The sequence below is a fragment of the Sinohyriopsis cumingii genome, chromosome 4 (genome assembly GCF_028554795.1).
Source record: "Sinohyriopsis cumingii isolate HCF-2022 chromosome 4, ASM2855479v2, whole genome shotgun sequence".
Taxonomy (NCBI): domain Eukaryota; kingdom Metazoa; phylum Mollusca; class Bivalvia; order Unionida; family Unionidae; genus Sinohyriopsis; species Sinohyriopsis cumingii.
In genome coordinates this window covers 99250492-99277764 of record NC_142964.1, presented here as the reverse complement: position 1 = coordinate 99277764, position 27273 = coordinate 99250492, and the positions used below count along the sequence as shown (strand labels likewise).

The 27273-nt window shown below is 37.5% G+C and overlaps 1 protein-coding gene and 1 long non-coding RNA gene across 3 annotated transcripts; both read left to right on the top strand.

The window, feature by feature from the left end:
- Window positions 1–26583, top strand: LOC149801758 (uncharacterized). 2 transcript variants are annotated; one of them, XR_016420473.1, is made up of 5 exons: window positions 1–401; window positions 5826–5947; window positions 16416–16530; window positions 25907–26013; window positions 26466–26583. It is a non-coding gene; the product is annotated as an uncharacterized LOC149801758 (long non-coding RNA). The 2 variants fall into 2 exon arrangements; XR_016420472.1 differs by lacking the exon at window positions 1–401 and having other exon boundaries at window positions 5731–5947.
- On the top strand, window positions 1418–5507 carry LOC149801759 (uncharacterized). The gene has a single exon (XM_089954429.1). The coding sequence runs from the start codon at window positions 1418–1420 to the stop codon at window positions 4154–4156; it is 2739 nt and encodes a 912-aa protein (XP_089810555.1). The 3' UTR covers window positions 4157–5507.
- Window positions 26584–27273: the final 690 nt, after the last annotated feature.

Here is a 27273-nt window from a genome sequence, read left to right as displayed (position 1 = left end):
GCAGATGAATTGAAGTTGATTCATTGAACATCATTAGCAATTGTACAATCAAACAGATGCAACAATGAAAAGTGGAACTATGAAAAATCGAGAATGTTAGATTTGCGAAGGATTTATTCCGAATCATTGTCTGCTAATAGAGAATTCATGTCAGTTGCTGTGTCGGCGATGCCCACACAGCGCGCCGTCCAAATGTGAAGTTGCGTTTTGCTGACAGACATAACACTGTGCCATAATTTATCTGATGGCATGTAAAGAAGCTGCTTAAATTATAGTATTTAAAAGTTTCTTCATTTTGTAAGAGCTCAAGAAATTAATTCTGGTTTGAAAGACAAGATGACGGTAAAACTCAGAAGACGTAGCTGTACAGTACCGTTGGTGTTGGAGACATCATAATAAAGGTAACTGCGTTAACTTCGCTTTTTGTTTGGTAATTTGTTGGATATTATCTTTTGCTGATCTTCTTTGAGCTTGGAGTAAATTTTACATTCTGAACATTTTTATTTGCACTTATCTGCTTAATATGTATTGCTGGGATATCATATAGAATATGAAGTCAGTATAATGGTACTATATTACATATTTGAATGATAAAAGACTGGTAAATGATATAATTAGGGACGGCAAAGGGTAGGGGAGGTAACCAAAGGAGACATACCAAAATATGTACGGAACTTTTCGGTATGGAAATGTGTGAAAATCCGAATGGGTGGGTACACTCTACGGCAATTTTACTAACGGCCACATATTTTCATGATTCCGAAAGGTGCCGAATATTTTCTAAAGTCTCTGAAGCATGCGTAATGACACTTTTTTCTAAAAAGCGCGCAGTGCGGATAATACAAATGACCGTAGAAGAGAAGAAATATTAATGAAAATAATTTATGGGCCGATTACGCAGTTCTATTCAAGATATTAATAAATAATTTTCATTTCTTATACTGAATAGAGACAAAACTGCTGCAATCGTCCACGTAATGAAGTGCAATTATTCATTTTTGTATGACCCTGTTCGATGTAATTGTTCAGCCTCGTTTTCATTTCACCATGTATATGGATCGATGTGAAGATGCAAATATTAGAAGCTGAAAATCACTGTACACAAAATATGATAGTCAGTTATTTTATCAATAATAATGAATAAAGAATTGATTTAGAACAATTAGTTTTTTGTTTATCTTCTGTTGAACTGTTTTATTTGGCCTGCTTTAAATATATAAGAAGGTCACTCACACGTCAATTCGTGCCAATTAGTAGCATTAATTTGTCTTCTTCAATTTTAATCCGGGATAAATTATCTTGGTAGTAAGCAAAATTGTGTTTCATAGTTATTACTTATCAGACATTTAACAAATCTTGTACGGAGTTTCTTTTATTTTTTTGTGTTTTGCATGCTGGTGTATGTATATCCTTGATGATGGAGTCCAATAAAGACATTAGAACTTTAAATGTTCGGACAGCTATTGACATCTTTTATAAAAGTACATCAGAGACAACTGATGAACATTATTTAATAAACAAATTTGCAGAAATAGCTAACCTTGATCCATCATCTATTAATAAACAAGCTCTAACTGCAAAGCTGTATCGATACAAGAATAAACTTAAAGGGAAGCGAGGGTTGGCAAAGAATGAATTTGAAAATGAAGCATTTTCAGTTCCAGTTAACACTGTGACAGCACCTAAAGTTACAAGTGGAAAACTTTATGAAGAGGAACTTTCATCTTGCAAGCAAGCATGTATAAGTTTAGCAACTGAATTGTCACAGTTCAAACAACAGTCAGAACAACAAACAGAGTCATTGAAGGAACAAAAAACTGTTGAAATTAGAGAGACTATAGAAAAACATCAGCATGAGATTTTAAGTCTTAAAAGATCTCATTCTCAAGAATTAAAAACTCAATCAAAGAAATTCAAATCAAAGACCCTGCAACTATCCTCTCGAATGAAAAAGTTAATAAATGATAAAGAAAAAATGCTTCAGAAATTCAATTTCATTGCTAAAGAGAAACGAGATGCTCGTTATGAAAACACTCTACTGAGGAGAACCCTATCACGATATGCCATTAAGAGAGCTTCTGTTGCAAACAACAGAGCATTGCAAAAAACAATAATTCGCCAGAAGCAAAAGCTTTCAATGTTGAAAACTGACAATGAAAATTTAAGGCTCAGCAACATCAGATTAACTATTCAGTTACAACATGAGCAAGAGAACGTGAAAATGTTAAACGAAAAGTTGACAGCATCAAAAAATGCAAGTGATATTGAAAGTAAAGAGAATAGTCAGCTGAAGAAAGACTTGCAAAACATAACAGAGGACAGAGATTATTTGCAAGCTCTTCTACAAGATAATGCTGTAATTGACCTATATGATCCTGTAACGAAATGTTACACACCCAATACAAGACAATGCATCATGAACATTACCAGTTATAATGTTGCATCAGCTAATGTAGGTCCAGTAATAACAGAAGTTTTAAAGCTTGCTAACAGAACTCCTAATGAAGTTCCATCGAGGAGAACTGTGGATAATATAATAGCTGAAAAACTTGCTATTGGACAAAAGCAGCTTGGAGCTACTGTTGGTACAGCACAAAATACATGCTTGTATGGTGATGAAACAAGAAAATTTGGGCAGACGTACCAAACATTTTTGTTAAGTGATGAAAACAAAAATTTGTATTTTTTGGGTCTGAGAGATATGTCTGACAAATCAGCCAGAACTACACTGGACATTTTTAGGAACATATTAGATGACATTTCTGATATGTGTGAATCTTACAGAATCAATAATAATACAACCCTTGGGAATAGTATTCTATGCAACATAAGAGATTTTATGTCTGACAGAGCCCAAACAAATTTAGCTTTTACAGAAATGTTAGAGCAATATAGGAGAGATGTCATGCTTACGTTTTCAAGTAATTGGAATGACATGACAGAGGGCGAACAGACAGCCACAGTTAAAGTTAATAATTTTTTCTGTGGACTACATTTACTTGTAAATTTTGCTGAATGCCTTTCTCCTATTCTCTCCCTGTTTGAGAAAATAGAGGAGCAGGATAAATCTTCATCAGACACTTTAGATGAGGAAGAGACATCATCTGGTGAACTGTTTAGCTCTGATGCTAAAACAATCTCTTTTCTACGTTTCTGTGGAAAATGCTTTGCTCGTGGTGTGGACGAGAAAAGTGGTTGCTATAGTGCATTTAGAACATTTTGTCAGTCTCAAAATGAGAAGAGCATGTTTGTTAATTTTCGAGGAAATAGATTTAATGTTATATTTTTAATGGGTCAAATAGCCTTTTACCACCATCAGAGGATCAAGCAGTTTTTTGAAACGGTACATGGAACATGTAACAGACTTCAAAAACTGACGTTATCGCTTGTGAACAAGCCATACATAATTGCCAGCTGTAAGGTTCTGGGGCTCATATCAAAGTTAATAACAGCCCCTTTATGGAGATTGATTGAAAGTAATGTTCATGTTTTAGACATGAATAACAGTTATCATGCACTGCTAGCCTTCTTTGACAGAGCTAGTCAAGAATCTACAGATTTCATTAATGGTAATGACCACCCATTTGAAAGTAGTCTAATTGAAAAAGACGAAATTTATGCCAAACTTGTTCAGCCCTGTGATGGCATTGATGACAATGCATGTGCTCTTGCACAAATGGCTTTCAAAGGACTTGGAAGTGTTCTCAGAAAGGCCGTGAAAGAACAGCTGCCTGGTGGAAGTTACTTTCAGCCAACAGACGCAATCAGAGAACAAACCCAGTCAGTTATACCACATAACAAAGTTCCTGAGCGTGTTTTTGGAATACTTGACTTCTTTCTCCGTTACAGACCAAATGCCACCACTATCTCTAACGAGGCCTTTCTTATGTTTGTATTCAATAAAACTTCAGAATGGCTGGAGTCACTTCCAATAACGGAAAAAGATAAATTGCTATCGGAATGTAGAAAAGAAGGTAGACAAATACAAGCCAAATATAAAGAAAGACTGAAAGAAATTGAGGCAAAACGAAGAGAGAGTTTGCAAAATAAACAACTTGCCCTAGAAAAGAAACAAAAAAGAGCACTGCAAGTAAAATCCAAGCACACAAATGCAATCCTTTATTATGGATTGTGGCAAAGACCAGATGATGGTTGAGAACATCCTTGCAGAGCTAAAAATTACAGAGAAAAGAAAGGCGCTAACATCACAAATACGATTCAGGCAGAGAGTCTTAAAACAGACTGTAAAAGATAAACAACTGTACAAAATGAGCGAAAAGGGTAAGGCATACTCAGTAGAAAAACTGAAAAATAACCTAATTCAGTTAATTAAAGATGCCGCAGATAGCCCAAGTGAGGAATCGCCTGTACGTGAAATTCCATTACTTGTTGGAAAGAAGGTTATTCATACCTTCAATGAGGGCAAGTGGCCTGGGCGTGTATTGAGTGTAGTAGCGGGATTTCCTGAATTTTACAACATTGTATATGATTGTGATTTGCAGGATAAAAGTTCCCCAAATGCCATCTACACTTACACTCTCAAAGAGGATTACAGAAACGGTAATCTGGAAATTGTTCCAGAGGCGTAGTGTAATTACAGCTGTTACTGTTCCTGTTACAGTTATGCTTGTTCTTTCACAACAGAATGGCCAAGTTATCAGTGAAGTGGAATTACTTTTATAAACGTTTATTGTTTAAAAGTTTTATGAATTTTGTTATTATGGTTTTAAGTCAAGTCCTTGACATAATTCCTAGCTGAGCTTAATATTTTATGACAAACTAGGTTTTATTCAGCTTTAGGAAGATTCACTTCATGCAGTAGATAAGAAACATTCAATTTAGATATTTAGAAGTTGATAATTTATATTGTCGCTATATTTTCCAAGTAAAATGCAACAATTTATTAAATTGTATCAGTGCAGTCATTTAGTTCATATTCTTGCATTGTGTTGAGACTTCTATCTTTCTTTTGGAATACATCAATTCAAGTTTTGCTCTTAGGTTTATAGAGTGAATTATAATTATAATTGTAAGTAAGGATGAAAAAATGCTTTTTACACTTATTTTTAGTAGTTTGCAATGAAAGCAATTGTATATTTTTTAGTCTTTTACTCATATTGTAAGAAGCGAGTTATCTTTTCCTTTTTGCACTTCAAAAATTATGTGTACGTCATTTTGTACGTAAAAACACCACACTGATATGATCTATAGGAACAGGAAAACAACATTTAAATGGGCTATACTCATCAGTTCATAGTTTAAACTTATCAGTAAGACGACCAGTTTAAATTTATAATGTATACAAATTTTTTTTTTAAATAGTGTCCTTCTGACGTTTTTCTGTAATTTGAGTACGTAAAAATGTCGGAGGGTACCGGTATAAAAAACGACATAACTCAATCAATTTTACAGATATTCTTTTCAAATAAACTTTATTATTCATCTCAAAGATGCTATTACCATAACATCTGTTTTCAAGCTGCTTATAACAAACTGTTAAAAAACCATTGCCGTCCCTAATATAATGATAAACTACAAAATAAATAATTTGCCCAATATCCCAAATATGTTAATTAAAACAAACATTGAATGTAAATTCAGATATAATGAGCAGTTGTAAGAAGTAAGAAATAACATTTTATCCATTGAACCTGTTATGTGTTATCATCATCAGTTTTAAAATAAACACATGGAGACAAGCTTGCTTAAATTCTAAAATTAACACACACACACACACACACACACACACACACACATGGTATTTTAATCTAATACAGAAATGGTGACATTGATATATGCAGACCAATAGTTTTTTTCTTCTACAGATATAAATTAAAAAGCCTAATTCTGAGAGTTTCACCTACAACATTCATGATGGGAAAGGGCCACTAATTAAGAGCTGACATATGTGGAAGAAAAATACCATCCATGTTGAAAAGGGCTAGAGGTAATGTGAGAAAACATAATTTATCAATCTTATTTAACATTATTGTTGATATTTTATCTCAACTGGTCAAAAGGCTAAGTGGGTTTATGTAATGGTCCAGAGTGTGTTATTTATTTCACATCCCCTTCTGTCTTTCAACAGTAAGAAATTAGCTACTTTGGAGTCCATAGTTCTGATCAATTTGTTTATATAAAACTTGGTTTTGGGCTTAAATCAACATCTTGGATAAATCTAATAATGAGCAAAATCCAAGTATATACATGTGATCATGTATAAGATTAGTTGAGTTTTTTAACCAGCCTAAAAGCCATACTTCCACAATATAGGCTAAAATCATTAAGTTGTCCTTGAAGTTTGATGAGTGTTAACCATTAATAATAATAAGGTGATCTTTCATCTGAGTATGTTACCACCGCATGCAATATTTATACATGTAGTGCAGTTTTTACTAAACGTAGAATACATGCTTATATAAATGAGATCTAGATTGAAGAAGTGAAGATGCATACAAATACATGAGGTTATAACCACTACTGCTGATTCAAGTTTGATCATGCTTGGCCATTGGGCTTATAGAGTCAAGTTTCACAATGATGCTTATAATGAGTGTGATAAAGGTATGGTAGTGAAGTGACCTTGCATCTGATTGGCAGAGTTTCTTATGATTTGCACAACAGTGTTTATGATCCAATTTAGATCTGACTTGTTTAATTATTTGCTTGTATATCTGAGGCTATAAGCAAAATCTATGCATATAATGTGGTGGTTCTACATCTCACTAGCCATTCTTGCTACTGCTCTTAAAACTATTTCTCATTAATTTCATCAGACTTGGTGAATAGATTTATCTCATCAAGATATAGCAAAAGAGCAATTTTGTAAAAAAAATATTCATTCATATTAAACTCAAATTCTGCATCTGATTGGTTGACCTTGCAAATACTATAAGGGCTCTATTTCTGACAAAAAGATTATTTTGATCTAATGTAGCAGAAATGCTTATATGATCAAAACATTGAACATATTTGATGACAAATAAGAAATAGTTTTTCATGCAAATTTGATAAACATTGATAAATCGGTTCATATCATTAAAAGCTTGGAAGAGTTTGATTACATGCGAGACCATCACATATTAATCATTCTTTATTTAGAGAATTATTTTTGTCAGGATTTAGTAAAATATGTAAAATCAATATGGACTGGTTTTGTTATGTACAGCAACACTAGTTGTTTACTGAGTACTGAGGGAATTGGAGTAAGGCAAGGGTACATTGCAGTAGGTAACCTGGTTGACTTGATAACAGGATTTTAACACAAACATTTTTATCAGGAGTCTAGCATACTAACCATTGATTCACTGCAGATCCTGCCCCCATTAGTTACCTTTTAATACATAAAGCATTTGGGTTTTTTATGTCACAAATCCCATAGGGATTAAAATTAACATCATAGGTCTCACTGGATAGTTTCGTATTTTGACATCCCTCTAATTTTTAAGGTAGAAGGCATGAACCTAATTATCACAAGCCTAGCATTTATAAATTTACACATAAGCTAAATCTATAATGTGGTTCAGATTTACTTTGAGTTAGGCATGGAAATAGGTTGGCTTGTTGGTGACTGCCTGTCACAGTTAGATGAGCATTGGAGATCATATGCGTAACTTAGTCTGCAAATGAGCTGCCGACTTTTATTTGTGTCTGCTACAGAGGTAAATATAAAAAAATCTTGATGGTAGAGGGGTGATGAAAAGTATGCTAATTTGTTATAGTACTAGTGAACTTTATTCATGCATAAGGCACATACTGATTCTTTTAGTTGCCTTGTCACAGAAAAATATTGAAAATAGCTATTTCTAGTAAAAAATGAATGTAAAATGTACCTGCATCCTTTGACCCTACCAGAACCAAACTAAAAGCTCAAATTTGTGCAGCTGCTTTTGCTCATCACAAACATAATTGGGAGTATAACTGCTAACCCTACCCTCTAGCACACATTTCATTCATTCATTGGATTAAAGTCACGTGCACCTTTCGGTATGTGCGACTGTTTAGTTTGTACACGTTTGTGTACTTTTTGAATTTAGCGATTAACTTATACAATGCCCCCAAGCAAGCAAGCTGAAGCCCAGGTGCCCCAAAAGGTCCCGCCCAGGCTCTCGTCGCTGCAACCTTCTCCATCGTTGTACTCCGTTGGTGGTCTGTTTCTGCATCCTGCATCTCCTTCCTCTCTCATTTCAGGCAGTAACCGAAGCACACCAGCAGCAGTATTATTAAATTTTCGTTGCAATCAATGCCCAGTTCCCTATATTTATTGGGCTATTCCTGTACTATCTTGTCAAACATGTGATTGTCACATACGCTTCAGATATTCCTGAGTTGTGAATTTTCCTATCTTTTGTAAGGTCTATTAAATTTTGTGTACTTTGCGTACTTGAATTTTCCGAAAATTTTTTCACATCTAGTAGGCTTTTAGTAGCCCTTTATTTTGTTTTGGAGATCTCAATTTGGTTAAGTATTTCGTACGTGTGGCTTTAAACCAATCAGTGTGTTTCAGGGCCAGTAAGTTGTTGGTCAAAAGAGGGCTTTCGTGGGTCAGAATGAAAGCCCTATGTGGTAAAATTTGTTTGTAAAAAAGAAAAAAAAAAAGAAAAGAAAAGAAAAAAAAGGTGGGTAGGGAGTGTGTATGCTATATTTGTGTGATGGCTATAGACATTTTTGTTCGTTTTTCTGCTTTTCCCACATATCCCGACAACACACATTCACGCTCACTTTCTCATTCACACTTATAAGTAGATGTGGGGGGGTGGTGGCCTTATTTCTTTTGTTTGATTTCGGGAAGGCAATTCTTTTCATACTGGGGGGTGGGGGTGGTTTGATTATTTGAGGCATACTCTTTTCATTGTTTCTGCCTTCATTCCCCAAGGTCTGCAAGTGTCCTGTTCTTTCTTCTTTTACTGCCTTAGGACGTTTAACTTCATTCTGTGCCTTTTCCTGCTCTTCTTTATTTCAGCTCTTTCTGCCTTATCCCGTGTCCGTTTCTGTTTTGGTCTTCTAGTCCTTTTGATACTGCCATGTTCGCCGTGAGATGTTTTCTTCGAGGGAGGTGGTTTGATTGCCTTTGTTTCCCTTCGCTTTGACCACTTGGCTATTTACCTGTTATTTTTGTTTAGCTTAGCTATTTGTGATTTATTTTAATGTATATTTTTTTTATTTTTATTTTTTTATATTTTTTTTTTTTTTTTTGAACCTACGGGGCCTAGCATGCCATTATAATTCCAAAACAGTGATTTTGTAATATTCGTCCTTATCTGGTTTTTATTGTTCGGGTTATGAGCGGCGGTGTCAGTCTGTGAACCCACTAGCCCGAGCCGGCCGTCACAATTCCCAAACAGTGATTTGTAATATTTTGATTGTTTTTTTTCTTTTTTGGTTCGATCTTTTAGGTTTATTGGTTTTAATTTCTTTACATGGTCTCTCTTTATACCCAACCCTTCATTCGGTTTAGATTTGTCCCCTTTTGCCTATTTTGTTAATGAATGTCATGATGTTATTATAGGTCATTCCTATGTTATTGTTTTTTGCCACAAGTAACTCCGGGTATGTCCACCGTTCTCCTATTTGTTCCTGTTGAGATTTTAGTTCGGCCCTTTCCTGGTTGTATTTGGGGCATATATTTATTAAGTGTGCAATTGTTTCTGGAGTTGGGCAGTAGGGGCAGTTTTCGGTTGGTCCCCTTTTTATGTGTTTCCCTGCGCATCCTGCCAATAGTGTTTTACCTGTTCTTATTCTATTTATTATTGTTATATCGTATGGATTTTTGAAGGTCGGACTTTCGACTTTTCTACTTACTTTTTTCATCATCGTGTGTATTAGACTGTTTGCATCCGATTTTTCCCATAGCTCTTGCCACATGTCATTGATCTTGTCCCATGTTATTGATTTCAGTGACGCTGTATGCTATATTTTGGGCTTTTGGTTCGTTTGTGGCGTTTTTTGCTTCTGCATCTGCTTTGTCATTGCCTGGGATTATGGATGTGAGAGGGTATCCATACGAATTCAACGTGTTTGTTGTTTTTTTCAATCTCTTTAAGTAGCGATCTTGCATGATTAATCATATTAGGTCTGCTCTTGGATTGGTCCGTTGCTAACGATTGTAGTACACTGTAAGAGTCGCTTAGAATGACTGCCTTAGTTGTGGGGTATGTTTTGACGTATGTTAATGCCATTAGTATTGCCATGAATTCTACCGTGTATATAGCGCATTGGTCTGGGAGTCTTTTTCCAACGGCGACATCTAATTTTGGGATCACTATCCCTGCTGCAGTTTTATTTGGATTTTTGGTTTTTGATCCATCTGCGAAGATTTGCGTGTATGTCTCGTATTTGTTGTCAATGTACGTTAGTATTGATGCTCTTAGTCCTATCGGGTCATTTTGTTTTTGTCCTAGTTTACGTAAGCTAAGATCTATTTGTGGTGTGGGACAGGTCCACGGGGGGTCTGGGTAGTACCTTATTTTTTCTGGGTTGATATTTGCGATTTGAAATTTCCTTTTTAATTCTATAATTATTTTCCCACTAGGTATTTTTTTATTTTTTCCTTTTGTATCGAATGGTTTGTCGCATGCTAAGAGGGCTTGTAGCGTGAGGTGGTTGGGTTGGTGTATTGATATTCGAGTCGAGTATCGCAGCATCAATTCCTTCCGCCTTAGGTCTAGCGGGGGTTCTCCTACTATTATTAAGATATCTTGTGTGGGGGTACCATTTAGGACGCCGGTGCATACCCTTAGCGCTTTTGATTGGACTGTGTCTAGTTTCTTTAGTAACGTGGCGTTCGCCGCTCCATATACCTGGCAACCGTAGTCCAATTTTGCTCTTATAAGTGCTCTATATAGGGTAACGAGTGTTTTTTGATCAACCCCCCAATTCACCCCTCTGAGGTTTCTGTGGAGGTTGATGTCTCGTTTGCACTTCGTTACGAGTTCTTGGATATGAGCTGCCCACGTGAGTTCGTGGTCGAATACCATACCTAGGAGTGTCGCTTGTTTTTCGAATTTGATGGGTACCCCCTTTAGGGTTAAGTTTGGAGTGGGTGGGGGGTGGCCACCTCCCGGATTGAAAACTATGCCTACTGTTTTTAGAGGTGACAATTTAAATCCCCATTTATCTGTCCAATTTCCTATATCGTTTAGTCCTTTTTGTAAGTGCTTGGTCGTTTCTCTGCTGGCCGGGTTGCCAGTTTTCCATACGGCGCTGTCATCGGCGAATTGGGATAAGTCAAGGTGGTTGGGTTTTACCGCTGTTTCCAGGTCGTTTATCATTATATTAAATAAAGTTGGGCTGATTACGCTTCATTGTGGCGTGCCATTTTCCAGTTTGTATCGTTCGGAGTAGTCTTGTCCTAGTCTGACTTGTATCTTTCTATCGGTTAGGAAGTTAGCAATAAATTTGTATATATTGCCAGTTATTCCGTATGGTTTAAGTTTACTTATCAGTCCCTTAGTCCACATTAGATCATATGCTTTTTCCATGTCTAAGAAGATGGCTGTAACATATCTGGATTTTTAAAATTTTTCTCTAGATGCTAATTTGACAGCGGTTTCTAGTCTCATGAGTTGGTCTATTGTGCTTCGGTAGTTGCGAAACCCACTCTGTGTATTAGCTAGTAGTCCTTTGCTTTCTAAATGGTATTTCAGCCTGTTGTTTACCATAGTTTCCATTATTTTACATATATTGTCTGTTAGTGATATGGGCCTGTATGATTTTATATCGCTTGAGGGTTTTCCAGGCTTAAGAATCGGGACCACTACTGCCTTTTTCCATCTTATAGGTATGGTACCGGTTTCCCATATTTTATTAATGAGGTTAAGTGCAATTGTGACAAGTTTTTTGGGTAGGTTCTTGTACATTTCATACCCCAAAGTATCCTCCCCGGGGGATGTGGTCTTTTTGCCGGCGAGGGCCTTTCTCCATTCGGCTTCTGTAAACGGAAGGTTTAGTGGGCCGTCATTATTTCCTGCTTCCTTTATGTTGTCAGAGTTGCTTTCCTCAAATTGCCTTTTATGATTTTTAAACTTATCCTCTAAGTTGGTATTGCTACACATGTTGGCGAAATAGTTTGCGAATAATTCTGCCTTATGTTTGTTGTTTTGTCCAGGTATGTTGGGGGTTATTGATTTAGTTTTGCCTCTCATTTTTTTAATTCTTTGCCACACCTCCTTCGATTTTGTGTTAATATCTAGTTTTGAGCAGAATTCTCTCCATGAGTTTTGTTTAGCTATCATAATAGTTTGTTTGGCAGTTTTTTCCTTTTCCTTGTAGTAGTTAAAGTCCCTATTATTTTTAGTTCTTTTGAATTTGTTTAGAGCTCTTTTTTTCTCTTTAATTGCTATTTTACATTCATTATTCCACCAGGGCACCGTGGGTTTGGGTGCTTACTCCTTTAGTTTTAGGAATTGTTTCTTGGGCCATTGTGTTAATGGTTTCTATTAATTTGTCATTAAAGGTGTCAATGTCCCGGTGATATATGGTTTCTGGGTCGATTGAGTCACCTATCTGTTTGAACCTAATCCAGTTGGCCTGTTCGTATTTCCATCTTGGTGTGAAGGACGCTTTATTTTGAGGTATTCTAATTTGTATTTCTATATTTATAAGGTAATGGTCACTTCCCATAGGGTTGCTTTCATCAACTTGCCAATCAGAAATGCCTGCTAATCTTGGTGTGCATAGAGATAGGTCTATTGCTGATGTGTGGCCTGTTCTGTCATCTATCTGGGTGTGCATTCCGTTGTTTAGAAAAACTAAGTTGCATTTTTGTGCCCATTTTTCTACAATTTTTCCTTTAATGTCCGTCTTTTGACTCCCCCATAGTTCATTGTGCGCATTGAAGTCCCCGCATATTACCACCCATTCTCCACAGTCTTTAATCATTTTGATTGTTTCGTCTGCACTTAAATTGCGCTGCTCATTTGTTTCATAGAGGTTAACGATTAGTACCTGCTTAGTTTGAGCGGTTATTTTGACTATCTGTATTTCGAAGTCATTGGGCGGTCTACTATCTGTTAATTTATGCATTTCTGATGTAATTCCATCTCTAACAAAGGTTGCTAACCCCCCTCCTCTTGCTGTGGGGGATCGATGCTTTAGGTATTTGGTGTTGTAGCCTATGATGTTTGGGATACGTGAGGTATCATTTAGGTGGGTGTCCTGTATGCATATAACATCTGGTTTTCTTTCCTGTTCAAGTATTTTGTTATTTAGTTGGTCAGCGTGGGCCCTAAGGCCGCGTGCATTCCATTGCCATATTTTGATTTCTGCTCTGGAATCCATCTCTAGTGCAAAAAGTCTTAATAGTTTGTTTAATTTACTGTTGTTTTCGTTTTATGCGTGTTTCCTACCAGTGAGGGTGCTACCTATTTATTTTGTTTTTGGTATCCTGATTTTTGTTTTGGCCTGCTTATAGTTTACCCCATGGGAGATCATATATTCGACTATTAGGGCTTCTCTAAGAGCCCTGGGGCATTCTGCGTGGTTTGGTTTGTGGTTACCACTACAGTTAGCGCAGTGCTGATTGGTGGCGCTACATGTTTTCCGGTCTGGGTGGTGAAGACCACATTGATTGCACCGGAATAGGTTTCCGCAACTCTTAGAGTAATGCCCCCAATTTTTGCAGTTGCCACAGAACCGTGGTTTGTTTTTGAAAGCAAAAATTTTTTTAGCCTCGAGTTTTTCGGCTATTTTGATAGTTTCTGGGGTGGCGCCCTTAAAAAAGAGTACCACTGCAGTGCTATCCTTTCCCCTTCTTGTTTTTAGGCGGATTGCTTTCTCTACTTCCTGTCCTTTACTCCTTATGTAGTCTACTATTTCATTGGTTTTATTTTGAGTTGATACGTATATGACTCCTTTGTTGTGTGTTTTTGGGGGGTTTGGGTCTATGTGTTGTTTTGTTCTGTTGTGTCTAGTGACCTGAACATTTATTTGGCCTATTCTTTCAATTTCCATATATTTGGCAATCTGTTGTTCAGTGGTGCATTTGATTATCAGCAAGTCGTCTCTAGTGCTTTTAAGCGTGAATTCTCCTTGGTGATGTTTGTTCAATTGCCATGCTATGGTTTTAAAGGCTAACTTCGTTATTTTGGAATTTACTCCCTTGACGAAGAGAGTCAGCTCAGCGGGGTGTTTCTTGTTTTGGATATTTTGCAGACTGGTCTTTTTTCCCCTGGTGTTTGTCTCTTTAGCTGACTTTGTTTCGTTGTCCATAACCGGCTTGCTGGGTCTTGTATTCTGACAGTTAGTGTGTTCCTTATTCTTTCTAACTGGTATTTGGGATTTGGTTTTCCTATTATTCTTACCTTTTGTTGAGTCGTGTGTGACTGCTTTATTTGTGGTAGGGTGAGGGCGTTCTGTTTCATCTAGTAGGTTCTCAGTTTGAGTCCCCTGGCTGCTAGTGTTTTTAACCAGCGTGGTCTGGGTTGTTTTTGTGCTTGTTGAGTATTGTTCCTCAGTTTGGGTACTCATGTCGGATGTAGTTTTGCGGTTACTCGGTAGATTGTCCACATTCTCGTTTACGCTTGGTGACAGGTAGAGTCTACTCATCGAGTCAGTTGGGGTCGAGTTGAAAATTGGCGTTAAGAACTGTATCTGTCGTTTTTCTCTTAGGGGGGATGAGACTGCTTCGGAGTAAGTTTGCCTTAGTTTATCTGCCTTTAGGTTGACCAGGCAGCTGAGATAACTATTTGATGATGTGACATTAATTTTGTTGTTATCCATCTTGAGTTTCTTTATTTGATGTAAGGTATATATGACGGGATATTTCTTTAGTTTTAATCCTGGGTTTGTTTTGATTTCTTGCAATTTATTTGAGTTTAATTCTAGCTTAAAGCTATCTGTCTTAACTATACTTTATTCTACTTAGTACTATGAAAAAGCAACAGCTGTAAGGGGATATGCAAATAGCTTTTATTCTGATTTGTGTAATTAATTATTATATTACTATTATCCAATTTAAACTTATTGAAAATTATTTTCTAGCCAAATGGTCAAAGTAAAAGGTTTTACTTACCTCGATCCAATTTTCTTTTTAAGATCTTTAGAGTTTTTAAATACAGCCTTCTAATTATACAAGTTTCATTACATTGGTCAATAATTAGTCACATGTGATGACACTTGTAACTAATCAAACCACAGCAACTGAGAGCAGACTAAGCACTGATATTTATATGGTACAGTGGCAATATACAGTCTGTCTGCCGCAACACATGAAACAAACTGGACAAATCTGAAAGCCTTGAATTTGACTTTATTTATCTGTATGGTAGAACAGAACCTGAGTTGAAAAGCTTTTAAAGAAAGACCTTGATATCAAACCTAATAATAACTGCAGGAGTTATATTATGGATAATTAACCATTCTCTCAGTTTCAAACTGGGCATTCCATCCCATGGGGTTCTAAATGTAAACCAAGTGTAACTGATATCCTAATGAACTGTAAAGACCATAGCAGCACAACAGCAGGGGACCAGGTATGTCCAGATCCAGAAATCACAGACCAGTTTCAAACTGATGATGAACCACATAAAAATTACACATCTGCTAGAACTTATGTTATGAAGATAACTTAAATTGCATTATTATTAATCCTCCTCCTCACATTCATCATAATTGAGATGCATCATATATGTTTTATTGTAAAATAGTTTATGCAACATAATTCAGTGAAGACCTTTGCTGCCAATTTACCAGTGAACCATTTGTTTCAGTGAACATATTTTATGTTGTAACAAGGAGCATCATTTAAACATTATGATACACTTATCATACCTGTATATGAAATCTTAATACTAACACTTACACTTGCAATACTACTACTAATAAAAACACCTGCATTGATAATTTGATTATGTTCAATTGGACTTGTATCTAAATGATCACCAGCTGTATGAAAAGACATATTTTAATATATAGATATTGGATGGAATACTAGTTACCACAATTGAATAGTCATATGATAAATGATATATTATTTTAAACAATTTATATTTGCAGTGAAACATACTTTTACATTATTTTCACTTAAATTTCATTTATAGAGCAGTATACTCTGCATTCATTAAATTACTGAAATGGTTATAATACAACAACAAATACTGCAACTTCCAGAATCACAAAAATCAAAAGATATAAACAAAAACTTCCCTACATGTATCAACAGTTGTCACTTAATAGACAGAACTCTGAAGATTTAGAATAGGATGTTAACAAATTAGGTATTCAAGTTAAAAAGAAAAAAATACCAAGTAAGCTTACTACCAAAAAATCAAACAATAACAGTGAATTTTAGTACATTCCCAGGAAACAGAATATATGATTTTTCTTAACTTGATCTGATACATCTTAAATCTATAGAAAATGATTCATATTGTATGACTAAAATATTATGTAAACAAAAATTCCATCACTTTTTTCAGATGCAACATGCATACCCCAACCCATCCTTCTTGATCATAAAGTATACCAGCATTCCACTATAAGATGGGGAGCTGTAGTGGCTCAGTGGTTAGCTTTCTGGACCTGTGAAATAAGGTAGGTTCAAATTCTACCATCAGACCAACCTGGGTTAGCTACCATGGTGTGTCCTTGGGCAAGGCACTATACTTAAAGTGCCTTGGCACTAAATAACTTACTTGTGTTGGTTTACCATAAAAGGCCAAACCAAACACAAAAAAACAACAACTTTAAAATATGAGTTTTGTCAATACTACGTAATTGAAAATCATACTGAAGAAATGTTTTTGTTAATACAGATTAATGGATCTAAAAAATCTCTTTCTTCTGCAGGAGTTTAAAATGTTAAATTAAAAAGGTCATGGTACACATTGCTTTGTTCGTACACATCAGGCTCCGTAACCCATATCCAACTAAAAATTTTAGTAGAGTCTGAATAAAACATATTTTAATCTGGATGATAATATTCTTTCTCCATTCATATATTACACCACCAAGATTGATCCAAATAAGATTACATTTTACTATAACACTGAGGATGAGTATGCCTCTTAACAACTTACAAATGTGGAGAGAATGGATTTAAACTGAACTTTGATTTCTTTTCAACCATAGCACAAGATGATCATTTATTATGAAAAAACCTGAATAAAGTTGGAGTTCATAACCATGACAGTCTTGATACAATATAAATTCAATATATTATTGTTGTCTTGAGGTATAGTTCTGTATATTACAATCTCACACAAGATCAGGGTATATTTTAGTACCATACAGTTAATTCGGGATTGTATTAATACCTATTCTGGTGAATGAACATTAAATAAGATTTACTATTTTGGAACCAGTTGCAATAAAGTTTACTAAACAAGAGAAAATATGACTTTACTATAATATCTAAAATGTAAAATCTGCAAACAGAATACTTGCTTGACTTTACACTTCAACTATATCATAATATTTATTTGAAATGAATTTATACAAATGGCATTAAATTGGGTTTCAGGCTGGTAATGACAATGGTAGTAGTGAATAGGGACGGTCTAGGGACTAGGGAACTTCCATGTTAAAAAGGGTATATCCACTCTGGGGACTATGTAATTTAACATGGGAGAAAAAAAAAAAATATCCATTCTAGGGACAAGGGGAATTTAACATGGGAGAAAGAAAAAAAACTATTCACTCTAGGGACAAGGGAAATTGAACATGGGGAATAAATCGTGGGACTGTCTTGGGACTAGGGGAAATGGAACAGGGTTGGGACCCTATTTTAATAAGGTCCCGACCTGATGGGTCTATGAAAATGGAACAGGCGAAAATTGAAACAGGGAGGGGTTTCTATTTTTTTATTATTTTTTTAAACAAAAAAATAAAAAAAGGGGTAGGCAATTGAAAGTCAAGATCTTTTCGAGAGATAGGAATGGCCCTGAAAAGGGCCTTTGGTTTTATGTTAATATACCCTTAACATAAAGGGCATCTGTGACATCTTCTTCTTGACCTTAGGCTGTGCCTGACTGCAGGACCATAGATTAAGACTCTTTTGAGGCATCCTTGATGCTCCACATAAGATTCTTCGCATCCACAGGCTGGTGTCTGTCCTGTGGATAACTGTCCAGTTGGATCGGACATACATTGATATGTCCGTCCGGAACATCATCGAAGACACAAGCGTTGAAGATTGTACATCAGTCCACATGTTGGGGTGCTGAGTAACAGGTGAAGGAATGCAGTGAACTGTACTTATTTATAGGGGGAGGAAGGATTGAAACGGATTGAGTTTGTTGACCAATCCAAACACGCGTTACAAAATTCAGTCAGCCCACGTCCAATCCGAAGAGAGCAGTCTGTGACGTCACATAGTCTATATAGATTCGCTAGCGCCTGTGCGTAGTCAATCTAAGCGACAGTTTTTCAACATGACGGAAACTCAGAAAACGATCAGTTTGGGTGCACTGATGGTGGAGACTACCCAAGGGAACCCAGACTTACTTTCAGAAGAGGTGAATTGGGATTTTGTGGATTTTTTTACCTTGCAAGAATTTGTTCCTGAACCTTCGTCACCTTCTCCTTCATTACCGCACATGGAAAATTTTAGACAGAGACAGAAAGAAGAATTGGAGAAATTTATACAACAGCAAAAGGAAGCGGAACAAGCTTTTCTCCTACAGCAACAGCAGCAAGAAGAAGAGGTAAGAAAAAAACAACAAGAAGAAGACGCAGCAGCAAAGAAACAAGGGTGTCAAAATCAAACGGTCACGGTACTGTTAGACATTTTAGTTAAGAAGTCTGAAACAGATGTATCAGACTTCTTTATTACGGCCGAAGAGAATACGACCTTCCCAAGCTAAACACTCCAACCCTGTGACTACACCTACTGCACCATCCTTAGTGATTTCAACGAAATCATCATCAACAGTACGCAGTCCAGAAGTAGGCCTTGGCCATGGCAAAGGCTTAAGGCAGTTAAAGTTGATTGTTTAAACTCACCCCTTACACCAAAAAAGGCCCTTTTCAGGGCCATCCACGTCTCTCGAAAAGAGATAGGCTTTCAATTGCCAATAACTAATAAAAACCATTTTACCCAATAGTACCTGTCTGTGTATGAGTGTGCGTGAGTGTAGGTTCTTATTTTACAATCAAAACCCAAAGACACTTACCTTTTATAATTAATTTATTCTTTTATAAATATTTACAATTCACAATTCACAACAGAGCACTTTAAAAAGTTCATAGACTTATTCTGTCTCATTGTTCACTCTCTGTTTTTTTAATTTCTTCACCGTCATAGTCTTTTCCTCCTCTTCCTCCTCACTTTCTTCCCTTCTTTTCTTCTCCTGTTTCTTTTTCTTCACCTGTCTGTTTTCTTCCTCTTCTTCTTCCTCTTCCTCTGAAGAATCCCTCTCTTCTTCTGACTCCTCTTGTTTCTTTTTTGGGCAGTCTGGTGACCAATGTCCTTTTTCTTGACAATAATAACAGGTATCTTGACTTTTGTCTCTTCTAACCCCTTTTTTTTCTTTTTTGACGGTCTGGACACTCTGAAGACCAATGCCCTTTCTTCTGACAGATATAGCAAGTATCTTGACTTTTATCTTGAAAGGAAGGAGAGTAGTCCCTCGGCTGGTCTGAAGAGAATTTTCTAATGACCCCTCGCAAAGCTCTGATGAAACGTTCGATCTTGGTAGTCTCTTCCATTGTTGTGCTCAGTTTGAGAGTGAAATGAATAGTGAAAGGACAAGACACATACCCTTTATATACGCTGGTCTGCTATGACTATAAATTAATCCATGGTGTTTAAACTTTAGTCATTTGACTTTTTGCTATCGAGATGAAATGATCCAATTCATTTGAGAAGAAAGAAGAAGAAAGTAAGAGGCAGAAACGTGATCTATCGCCTCGTACTAGGGCTGAAGTCTTGGCACAAATTCATGCCAGTGATTTTGAAGAGGACATGAGTGAACCAGAATCCAAACCCTCTAAACAAAGTTTACCACCCTTAGTCAACCCTGAAAAGTACTATGACATTCGAGAGACGGAAAAGCGTCCCTCTAGAAAATTTAGAACTACGGCTTACAAATACACAGTGAAGTTTAAAGATTTCAAGTCTGAAGTACTGTTAGAGAAAGCAAAAAGGTTCATCACCGACATGTGGGATTCTTTGCTCACCACACTCAAGCGACAATGTCAACCCAAAGAAGATGATCGCTTGAGACTTTCCATACAACATGACGGCTTGAAATCCCCTGTTTGGATCGAGTTTAGCAGCCCTGCAGAATTGACCACTTCCAAAGTCATGGACAAGATTCAACACGTGCAACAATCTAATGACCAGTTTGACATCACCGATGGAAAAGCCACACTGGACATGACCCACGTCTCTCCTCCTCAAGGGACCGGACAATGCAGAAAGACCTTATTGGTCAACAACCTTCGCATTACCAAAACAAGTCTTGTCCAAATTAACAATTTTCAAGACCACATGTGTTTAGCCCGAGCCATCGTGGTGGGATGAACCTATGCCGACAAGAACGACACGGTAGAATGGAAAAGAGCCTGGGAGAACATTCGAAAATCGAACCGAGCCAAACAACGAAATGAAGCAGAACTTCTGTTACAACAAGCATGCCTGTCCAAAGACACATCCTGTGGCATTCCTGAGATGCAAAAATTGCAAGATGCCCTAGCTCCACGATACACCTTGAAAGTGCACCCTCAAGAAGTGCGCGGGTCTCTGTTGTTTCGAAGGAAAGACTTTAAGGATGGAAAATACATTCACCTCTATCATCACGATGACCATTTCGATACCATTACCACTATCACTGGATTCCTGGGATACAAATATTACTGTGAGAAATGTGACTTATGATGGTTATAATAATCGAGAGCAACACAAACATTGTGGATCGAAATGCTCAGGATGTTTGGCCTCTCAACCCTGTCTGAGCGAAGGGCAAGAACCAGTGCATTGTCCTGCTTGTCTGCGCACATTTGTCAGCCCTGCCTGTTACCAACAACATCTGAAGATGCAAGGTTCACAGAAGAAATGTGCTTGTCAACTCCTGAGATTGTGCCCAATGTGTGGACAAGGTCTATGTATCAACAGTACCAAGGCACATGTATGTTCAGGAAAGAAAAAATGTCACATTTGTCACTGCATTGTGGACTTGGAACACCAATGCTACATACAAAAATACCAATCCCAACCAGAGAAAGAGGATGGTCACAAGAAGAAGAAAGGCAATTTCATCTTTTTCGATTTCGAATGCATGCAAGAGACCAGTATTCACATTCCTAATTTCTGCGTGGCTCATCGAGCGTGCGAGAAGTGATTCAAGAACCTATCTTGAGTTATTGCCCTCACTGCAGTAAGATTCCTGGAGGGCGTGAAAAAATCTTTCAAGGACCGAACACACTAGCCGATTTCACACAATGGGTCTTAGACCCCATCGACAAGACGTGGAGCCAAGAGGACATCGAACATTATTATGGAGATTGTCATCACCATGCCACGGTGATGGCTCACAATTTCTCCGGATACGATGGACAGTTTCTTTTGAGATGTTATACGGAACGTGGCATCGAGCATCCTAAAATCACTTTGAACGGAGCCAAGATCATTTTCATGCAAGTGGGACAAGTGCAGTTTAAAGATTCGATGAGCTACTTAGCCATGCCTTTGAGTTGAATGCCTAAAATGTTTGGAATGACAGAAATGGCTAAAGGGTACTTTCCACACTTTTTCAATACAGAAGCCAATCAACACGCCGTTCTACCCCATTTGCCTCAGGCTCACTATTACGACCCTGACAACATGCGTACCGAACGAGAAACTTTCTACGCTTGGTACCAGGCTCACGCCTCCGACCCTTTCGACTTTCAGGAAGAAATGCTAAAGTATCGTCGTTCCGACATGGACATTTTACGGCGATGCTGTGGAAAATTTCGAGAACTGTTCATGGAACACGGAGGGGTTGATCATTTAAAAGAGGCTTGCACCATTGCCAAAGCGTGTTCCTTAGTCTACCGACAACGATTCATGCTTGAAAACACTGTGGCTGTCATCAGTCCTCAAACGACCAACTATGTCAAACGTCAATACTCGGTCAAAGCCCCATGCTGGTTGCATTACTTGTGCGACAAGGAAGACAAATGGATTCAGCATGGCCGCAACGGACAGGGCGAAAGATCATCGGAATGCATTCGGTCAATGGCTGGGACTTAGAAAACCCCAAGATCATGTACGAGTTTAACGGTTGCTTATTTCACGGATGTCCCGTCTGTTACCCTGACCGCGGCACTAAAAATCAGTTCTTACAACGAACCATGGAAGACTTGTACCAGGCCATTTGTCAGCCACGCCTAAAGTTAGAACAGGAAGGATACCAAGTGGTGGAAATGTGGGAACACAAATACAATCACCGTTTGAACACCGATCCCGAGTTTAAACGCCTCATGGAAAGTTACCAGTTCATGGACCCCCTGAACCCAAGTAATAGTTTGTACGGAGGAAGGACCAATGCCACCTGTTTGCTGTACCAAGCTGACGAAGAGAAAGGAGAAGAAATCAAATACTTGGACGTGTGTTCACTGTATCCCTACGTGTGCAAATATTGTTGCTTTCCTGCAGGGCACCCACAATTGTTCACCGAACACATCGACCTAAAAAACATTCGACAATACGAAGGCTTGATCAAGTGCGAAGTTTTGCCTCCCACGAACCTATACCATCCCGTCTTACCTCGCCATTGCCAAGGCAAACTTATGTTTCCTTTGTGCCGTACTTGTGCTGAAACGTGCAACCAAGATCAACCTTGTCATCACACCCAGGAAGAACGGGCCTTGACGGGGACATGGGTCAGCGTAGAATTGTTCAAAGCTCTGAACATGGGATACCAACTGTTAGAAGTGTACGAAATTTGCCACTTTCCCAAGACACAATAATTCCACAAGGGTGACCCCACGCAGAAAGGCATTTTCGCAGACTACGTGGATGCCTTTTTGAAACTGAGCAAGAAGCCAGTGGCTATCTGTCCTGGTGTCACACTCCCGAAGACCAAAAGACATTCAGAGAGAAATTCTGGGCACAAGAAGGCATTACTTTAGATCACATTGAGAAAAACGAAGGCAGGCGATCGTTTGCCAAAGTGATGTTAAATTGCTTGTGGGGTAAAATGGCACAATGACCGTGTTTACCCAAGACGGAGTATTTGACCGAACCTTCCCGCTACTTTCAGATGATTCATGACAAAGCCAAATTCATGAAACACGTGGACGTCGTTCGTGAGGATTTGATCTTGGTGAATTACGAAGAAGATCTGAACTTTGTAGAAGATGACCCCTTTGGAAATGTCATCATTGCAGCTTACATGACAGCTCATGCTCGCTTAAAATTGTACGAAGCTTTAGAACTGTTAGGGGAACGTGTCTTGTACTTTGACATGGACAGTTGCATTTATATCGATCACCCGAGTCAACAGCACCCTGACATCGAAGGAGACCGTTTAGGAGCCTGGACAGACAAGCACCCCGATGACAAGATTCTAAGTTTCGTTAGTGGTGGTCCCAAAAATTATGGCTACGAATACTGGGACAAACAAGGAGAAGTGCACACGAAGTGTAAAGTGAAAGGACTTACTCTGAATTATCGTACCAGTCGAGTGGTCAACTTTGGCATATTGAAAGAAGCCTTGCAGTCTAGAGAAAGTGACCACCTATCAACCCAACAAGATTGTACGTTTACCCACACACCACATCGTCAGTCGACCCTTGGAAAAAGTCTATCAAATCGTGTAGCAGAAGCGAGTGCGGCTTCCCACCCACTTTACTTTGCCGTATGGACATGTCGGTATAAAACATTGGTTGTAAGAGGATAGCCACCCACCAGAAGGATGACTTCGCCGCAGCAAGAATCGAGTGAGAAATCCAGTGAGAACTCCAAGTTCAAACCCTACCATTTTCCAGTCTTCTTACCTGACTATTGTGATTGTGCCCGTCGATTGGACACGTTTCAAAAATGGCCTACGGATAGGGAAGGATTACCTTCTTCGTATGTTTTAGCTAGAACAGGATTTGTCTACTTCGGACCTGAGTCAGGATTGGGATACGAAGTACAGTGTTTCGCTTGTGGACTGAAGTTACGAATGGATCTATGTATCTACAAAGATTCAGCTATTCTGGAACATACTCGATGGTCTCCGCACTGCCCTTACCTTTCAATGGCCTTTCCACCCATTAAACTACGGTACAATTATGACGGTACCTTAGAGACGGTACCTTCCAAAACTAGACGTAAACACATTGCATCCTATTTCATTGTTGTTTCTTTTCCACATAATAGCTTATTTTTTATAAAATGTTAAACTTTACTAATCTTTTTTCAAGATCACTTTAGTTTGCAAAAATATATCTTGTCATTTATTGGCATTCTACATTGAATTTTGTAAACTAGCTATAAACCTGACCTAATTACTCAACTTAACTGCTGACAGAAACAGTCTACAGTAAATGTATTTCATTTCTATAGCTCGATGGATAAACATTACATCTTTTAAAGCTGTGCACAGAATAGGCCGACATATCACGAGTCAGGAAAACATGGGGGTGGTATCCCCTGTGTCCAAAATTAATATCATTTTGAATAGAATATTCTAGTGACAGTTGCCTCTTTTCAAATGGTAAGCATTGCTTTTTTTTATTTTCATCAATCTGTCAAATTCGGTATGCATTTTGCTTTAATATTTGAGATGGAAACCTTAGGTGCATAGAAATGTCAGACAGCATTGTACATCATGGATGGTGTCCAACATACTTTTATGATCATAAAACAAAATCCTATTTTTTAGTTATGGCCACTGATTTAAAAAATATTCATCCAAGCTAAATATAATAATAATAATAATGAGGACTTTGTATAGCGCCTAATCTTTAGAAGCTCTAAGCGCTTTGCAACATTAGACAACATAAAAACATACACAATGATATGATTACAAAAACAAACACCATGAAATTAGAAAACATAAAAAACATGCTGAGAATATTTAAGGTAGTTAACATTATTAAGTCATTAAGTTTGTTTTTGTAGTCAGAATAAGTAGTTTTGAGAGCACTCTTGAATGGGATCACTGCGTCTTTGTGTCTAAGTTCAGTGGGCAATTCATTCCATGTTGCTGGGCCCTGGTATGCAAAAGAATGCTGTCCATGTGACTTTGTTTTCATAGTGAGAATAATGAGTATATGATTGTCGGAAGAGGAGTGTAAGTATCTTGCTTGTGTGTACACATAGGTGAGGTCGGATAGGTATGTTGGACTAGAGTCTGTCAGTGAAACGTAGCACAGAGAACTAATGTTGTGTTTGATTCTGGATCGAATGGATAGCCAGTGTTGGGTACAGAGCAGCGGGGAGGTGTGCTCTGATTGTGGTACTCTAAGTATGATCCAAGCAGCTATGTTTTGAACTTTTTGAAGTCTCTGCAGTAGATATTAAGATGAACCAGACAGAATTGAGTTACCATAGTCCAGTCTTGAAAGCAGTAATGAACACACAAGTGTTTTAGTGGCATCAACTGAAAGATATCTGAGAATGGAGCTGATGCGTCTCAGCTCAAGATACGCAGCCTTGCATATGTTCATGACATGTTGGTGCAATGTGAGAGTACTGTCCAGAGTAACACCTAGGTTTTGTACTGATTGTGTGAATTTAATGTTGGTGTTGCTGATATTTATTGTGTGAGGTAAAGGATGTGAATGAGAAAGTCTTTGATAAGTAAGTATGGCTTGATTTAAATTGTGTTTTTCATGTGACTTGCCAGAGATTTTTAAATGAATTGATAAAGTAACTTGAGACACATTTCAAAGTACATGTTTTAAAAATATTCCATTGATTATTGCTGGCATTTAGAAAAATGCAATGCATCCTTTGTTGTGAAACTTATTTTAAAACATTGTATTACTCATGCAGAAGCCTGCTTGAAAACTAATGGCAAAGCAAAGGCAAATGGAATGGAAGAGACCATATCAGAGACCCTCAAATATGCACCCAACCAACGCAGAATGATAAAAAACAAGGTAATCCAAATGACTCTTATTTCATCAATATTGGATTCAGTTTCGTCTTTTAAAGCATAGTATTTGCAAAGCGGATGCATTTCTAAACTGATAACAAAATCAGCTTATCCTATTGCCCAGGACTATCAGAGCTAGAGACCAGCTAACTACAATATGCATATATCTTGTCTGATCGGACAAGTGCCTCCATTTGGAATTTTTATTCACATGAAATATTTGGATGAAATAAATTCATCTTTGTGCAAATTGATTGCACCATCCACTTGCCAGAAATGACAAGTAAGTGCAAAGTTATCTTGTATCATGGCTTAACGATAGTAAGGGAAGCACAAGTGCAGTGAAGAAAATTTCATACATTTTTATAATGCTGATTAACATGACTTCTGCATATGTAACTAGTGCTGAGATGATATGACTTTATTTAAGCATTACAATTTTGTTATAATTTGCAGGTGCCTGAGCAGAAGAAGTAATAGATAAACTTTACAGTGGAGTTGGAGACTGATTCTGATTCATAATCTTAATTAAATCTAGAAAATAAACATTAGTCATATTAAAATATCTGTTGTATTATTTCCTTCTTTCATTTTTCTCTTAAAAACAAATGTCTGAACCTTTAGTCTGTAAATTCAGTGGATTCCTTATCAGCCCATCTACTTTTACTTTACACCATGCTACTTTAAAAAAAAAATGAATTATCCCCATTGGGGTAGGTCCCCCCAACCCCCCACCCTACTTTGTCAACTTACCTGCCACATTTAAATCTAATGGAAGGCCCTGTTGTAAAGCCTGTTAGTAAAACTACCCAACAAGAGGATTTCATACATTTGCAACTCCTAGATGGATGGTAATGTTTTCATTTTTGTAATGTAGATTTGGACATTCTTGCCACCAGTATGGAATATGTGTTTCAGAAACACAAGCAGCTTTCATCAGATTTGCATATAGGTTTTATATGTTGTGAGTATGTTGTAGGAAGTTTTTTTAAATAACATCATATGAGATGATGCCAGTGGAAATGGCAGAAAAGTGTCTGTATTGTTCACCAACTACACCTTGTTCTTACAAAATGTGGCTGTTACACATTCCCATGATGATGTCACTGACAGCCATCAGTGAGGAATGCCCCAACAAGCATAATACAAATTGCTTCCATTGTAATTGTTACAATTCCATTCTGACCACTCCGGTGTCCTAGTGGTTAGAGCGTCCGCCTCAGAAGCGGGAGGTCATGGGTTCAAACCCCAGCCAAGTCATACC

Excerpts from the sequence above, each read along its gene's own strand:
- LOC149801759 (XM_089954429.1), top strand. The coding sequence starts at position 1,418 with ATGGAGTCCAATAAAGACATTAGAACTTTAAATGTTCGGACAGCTATT.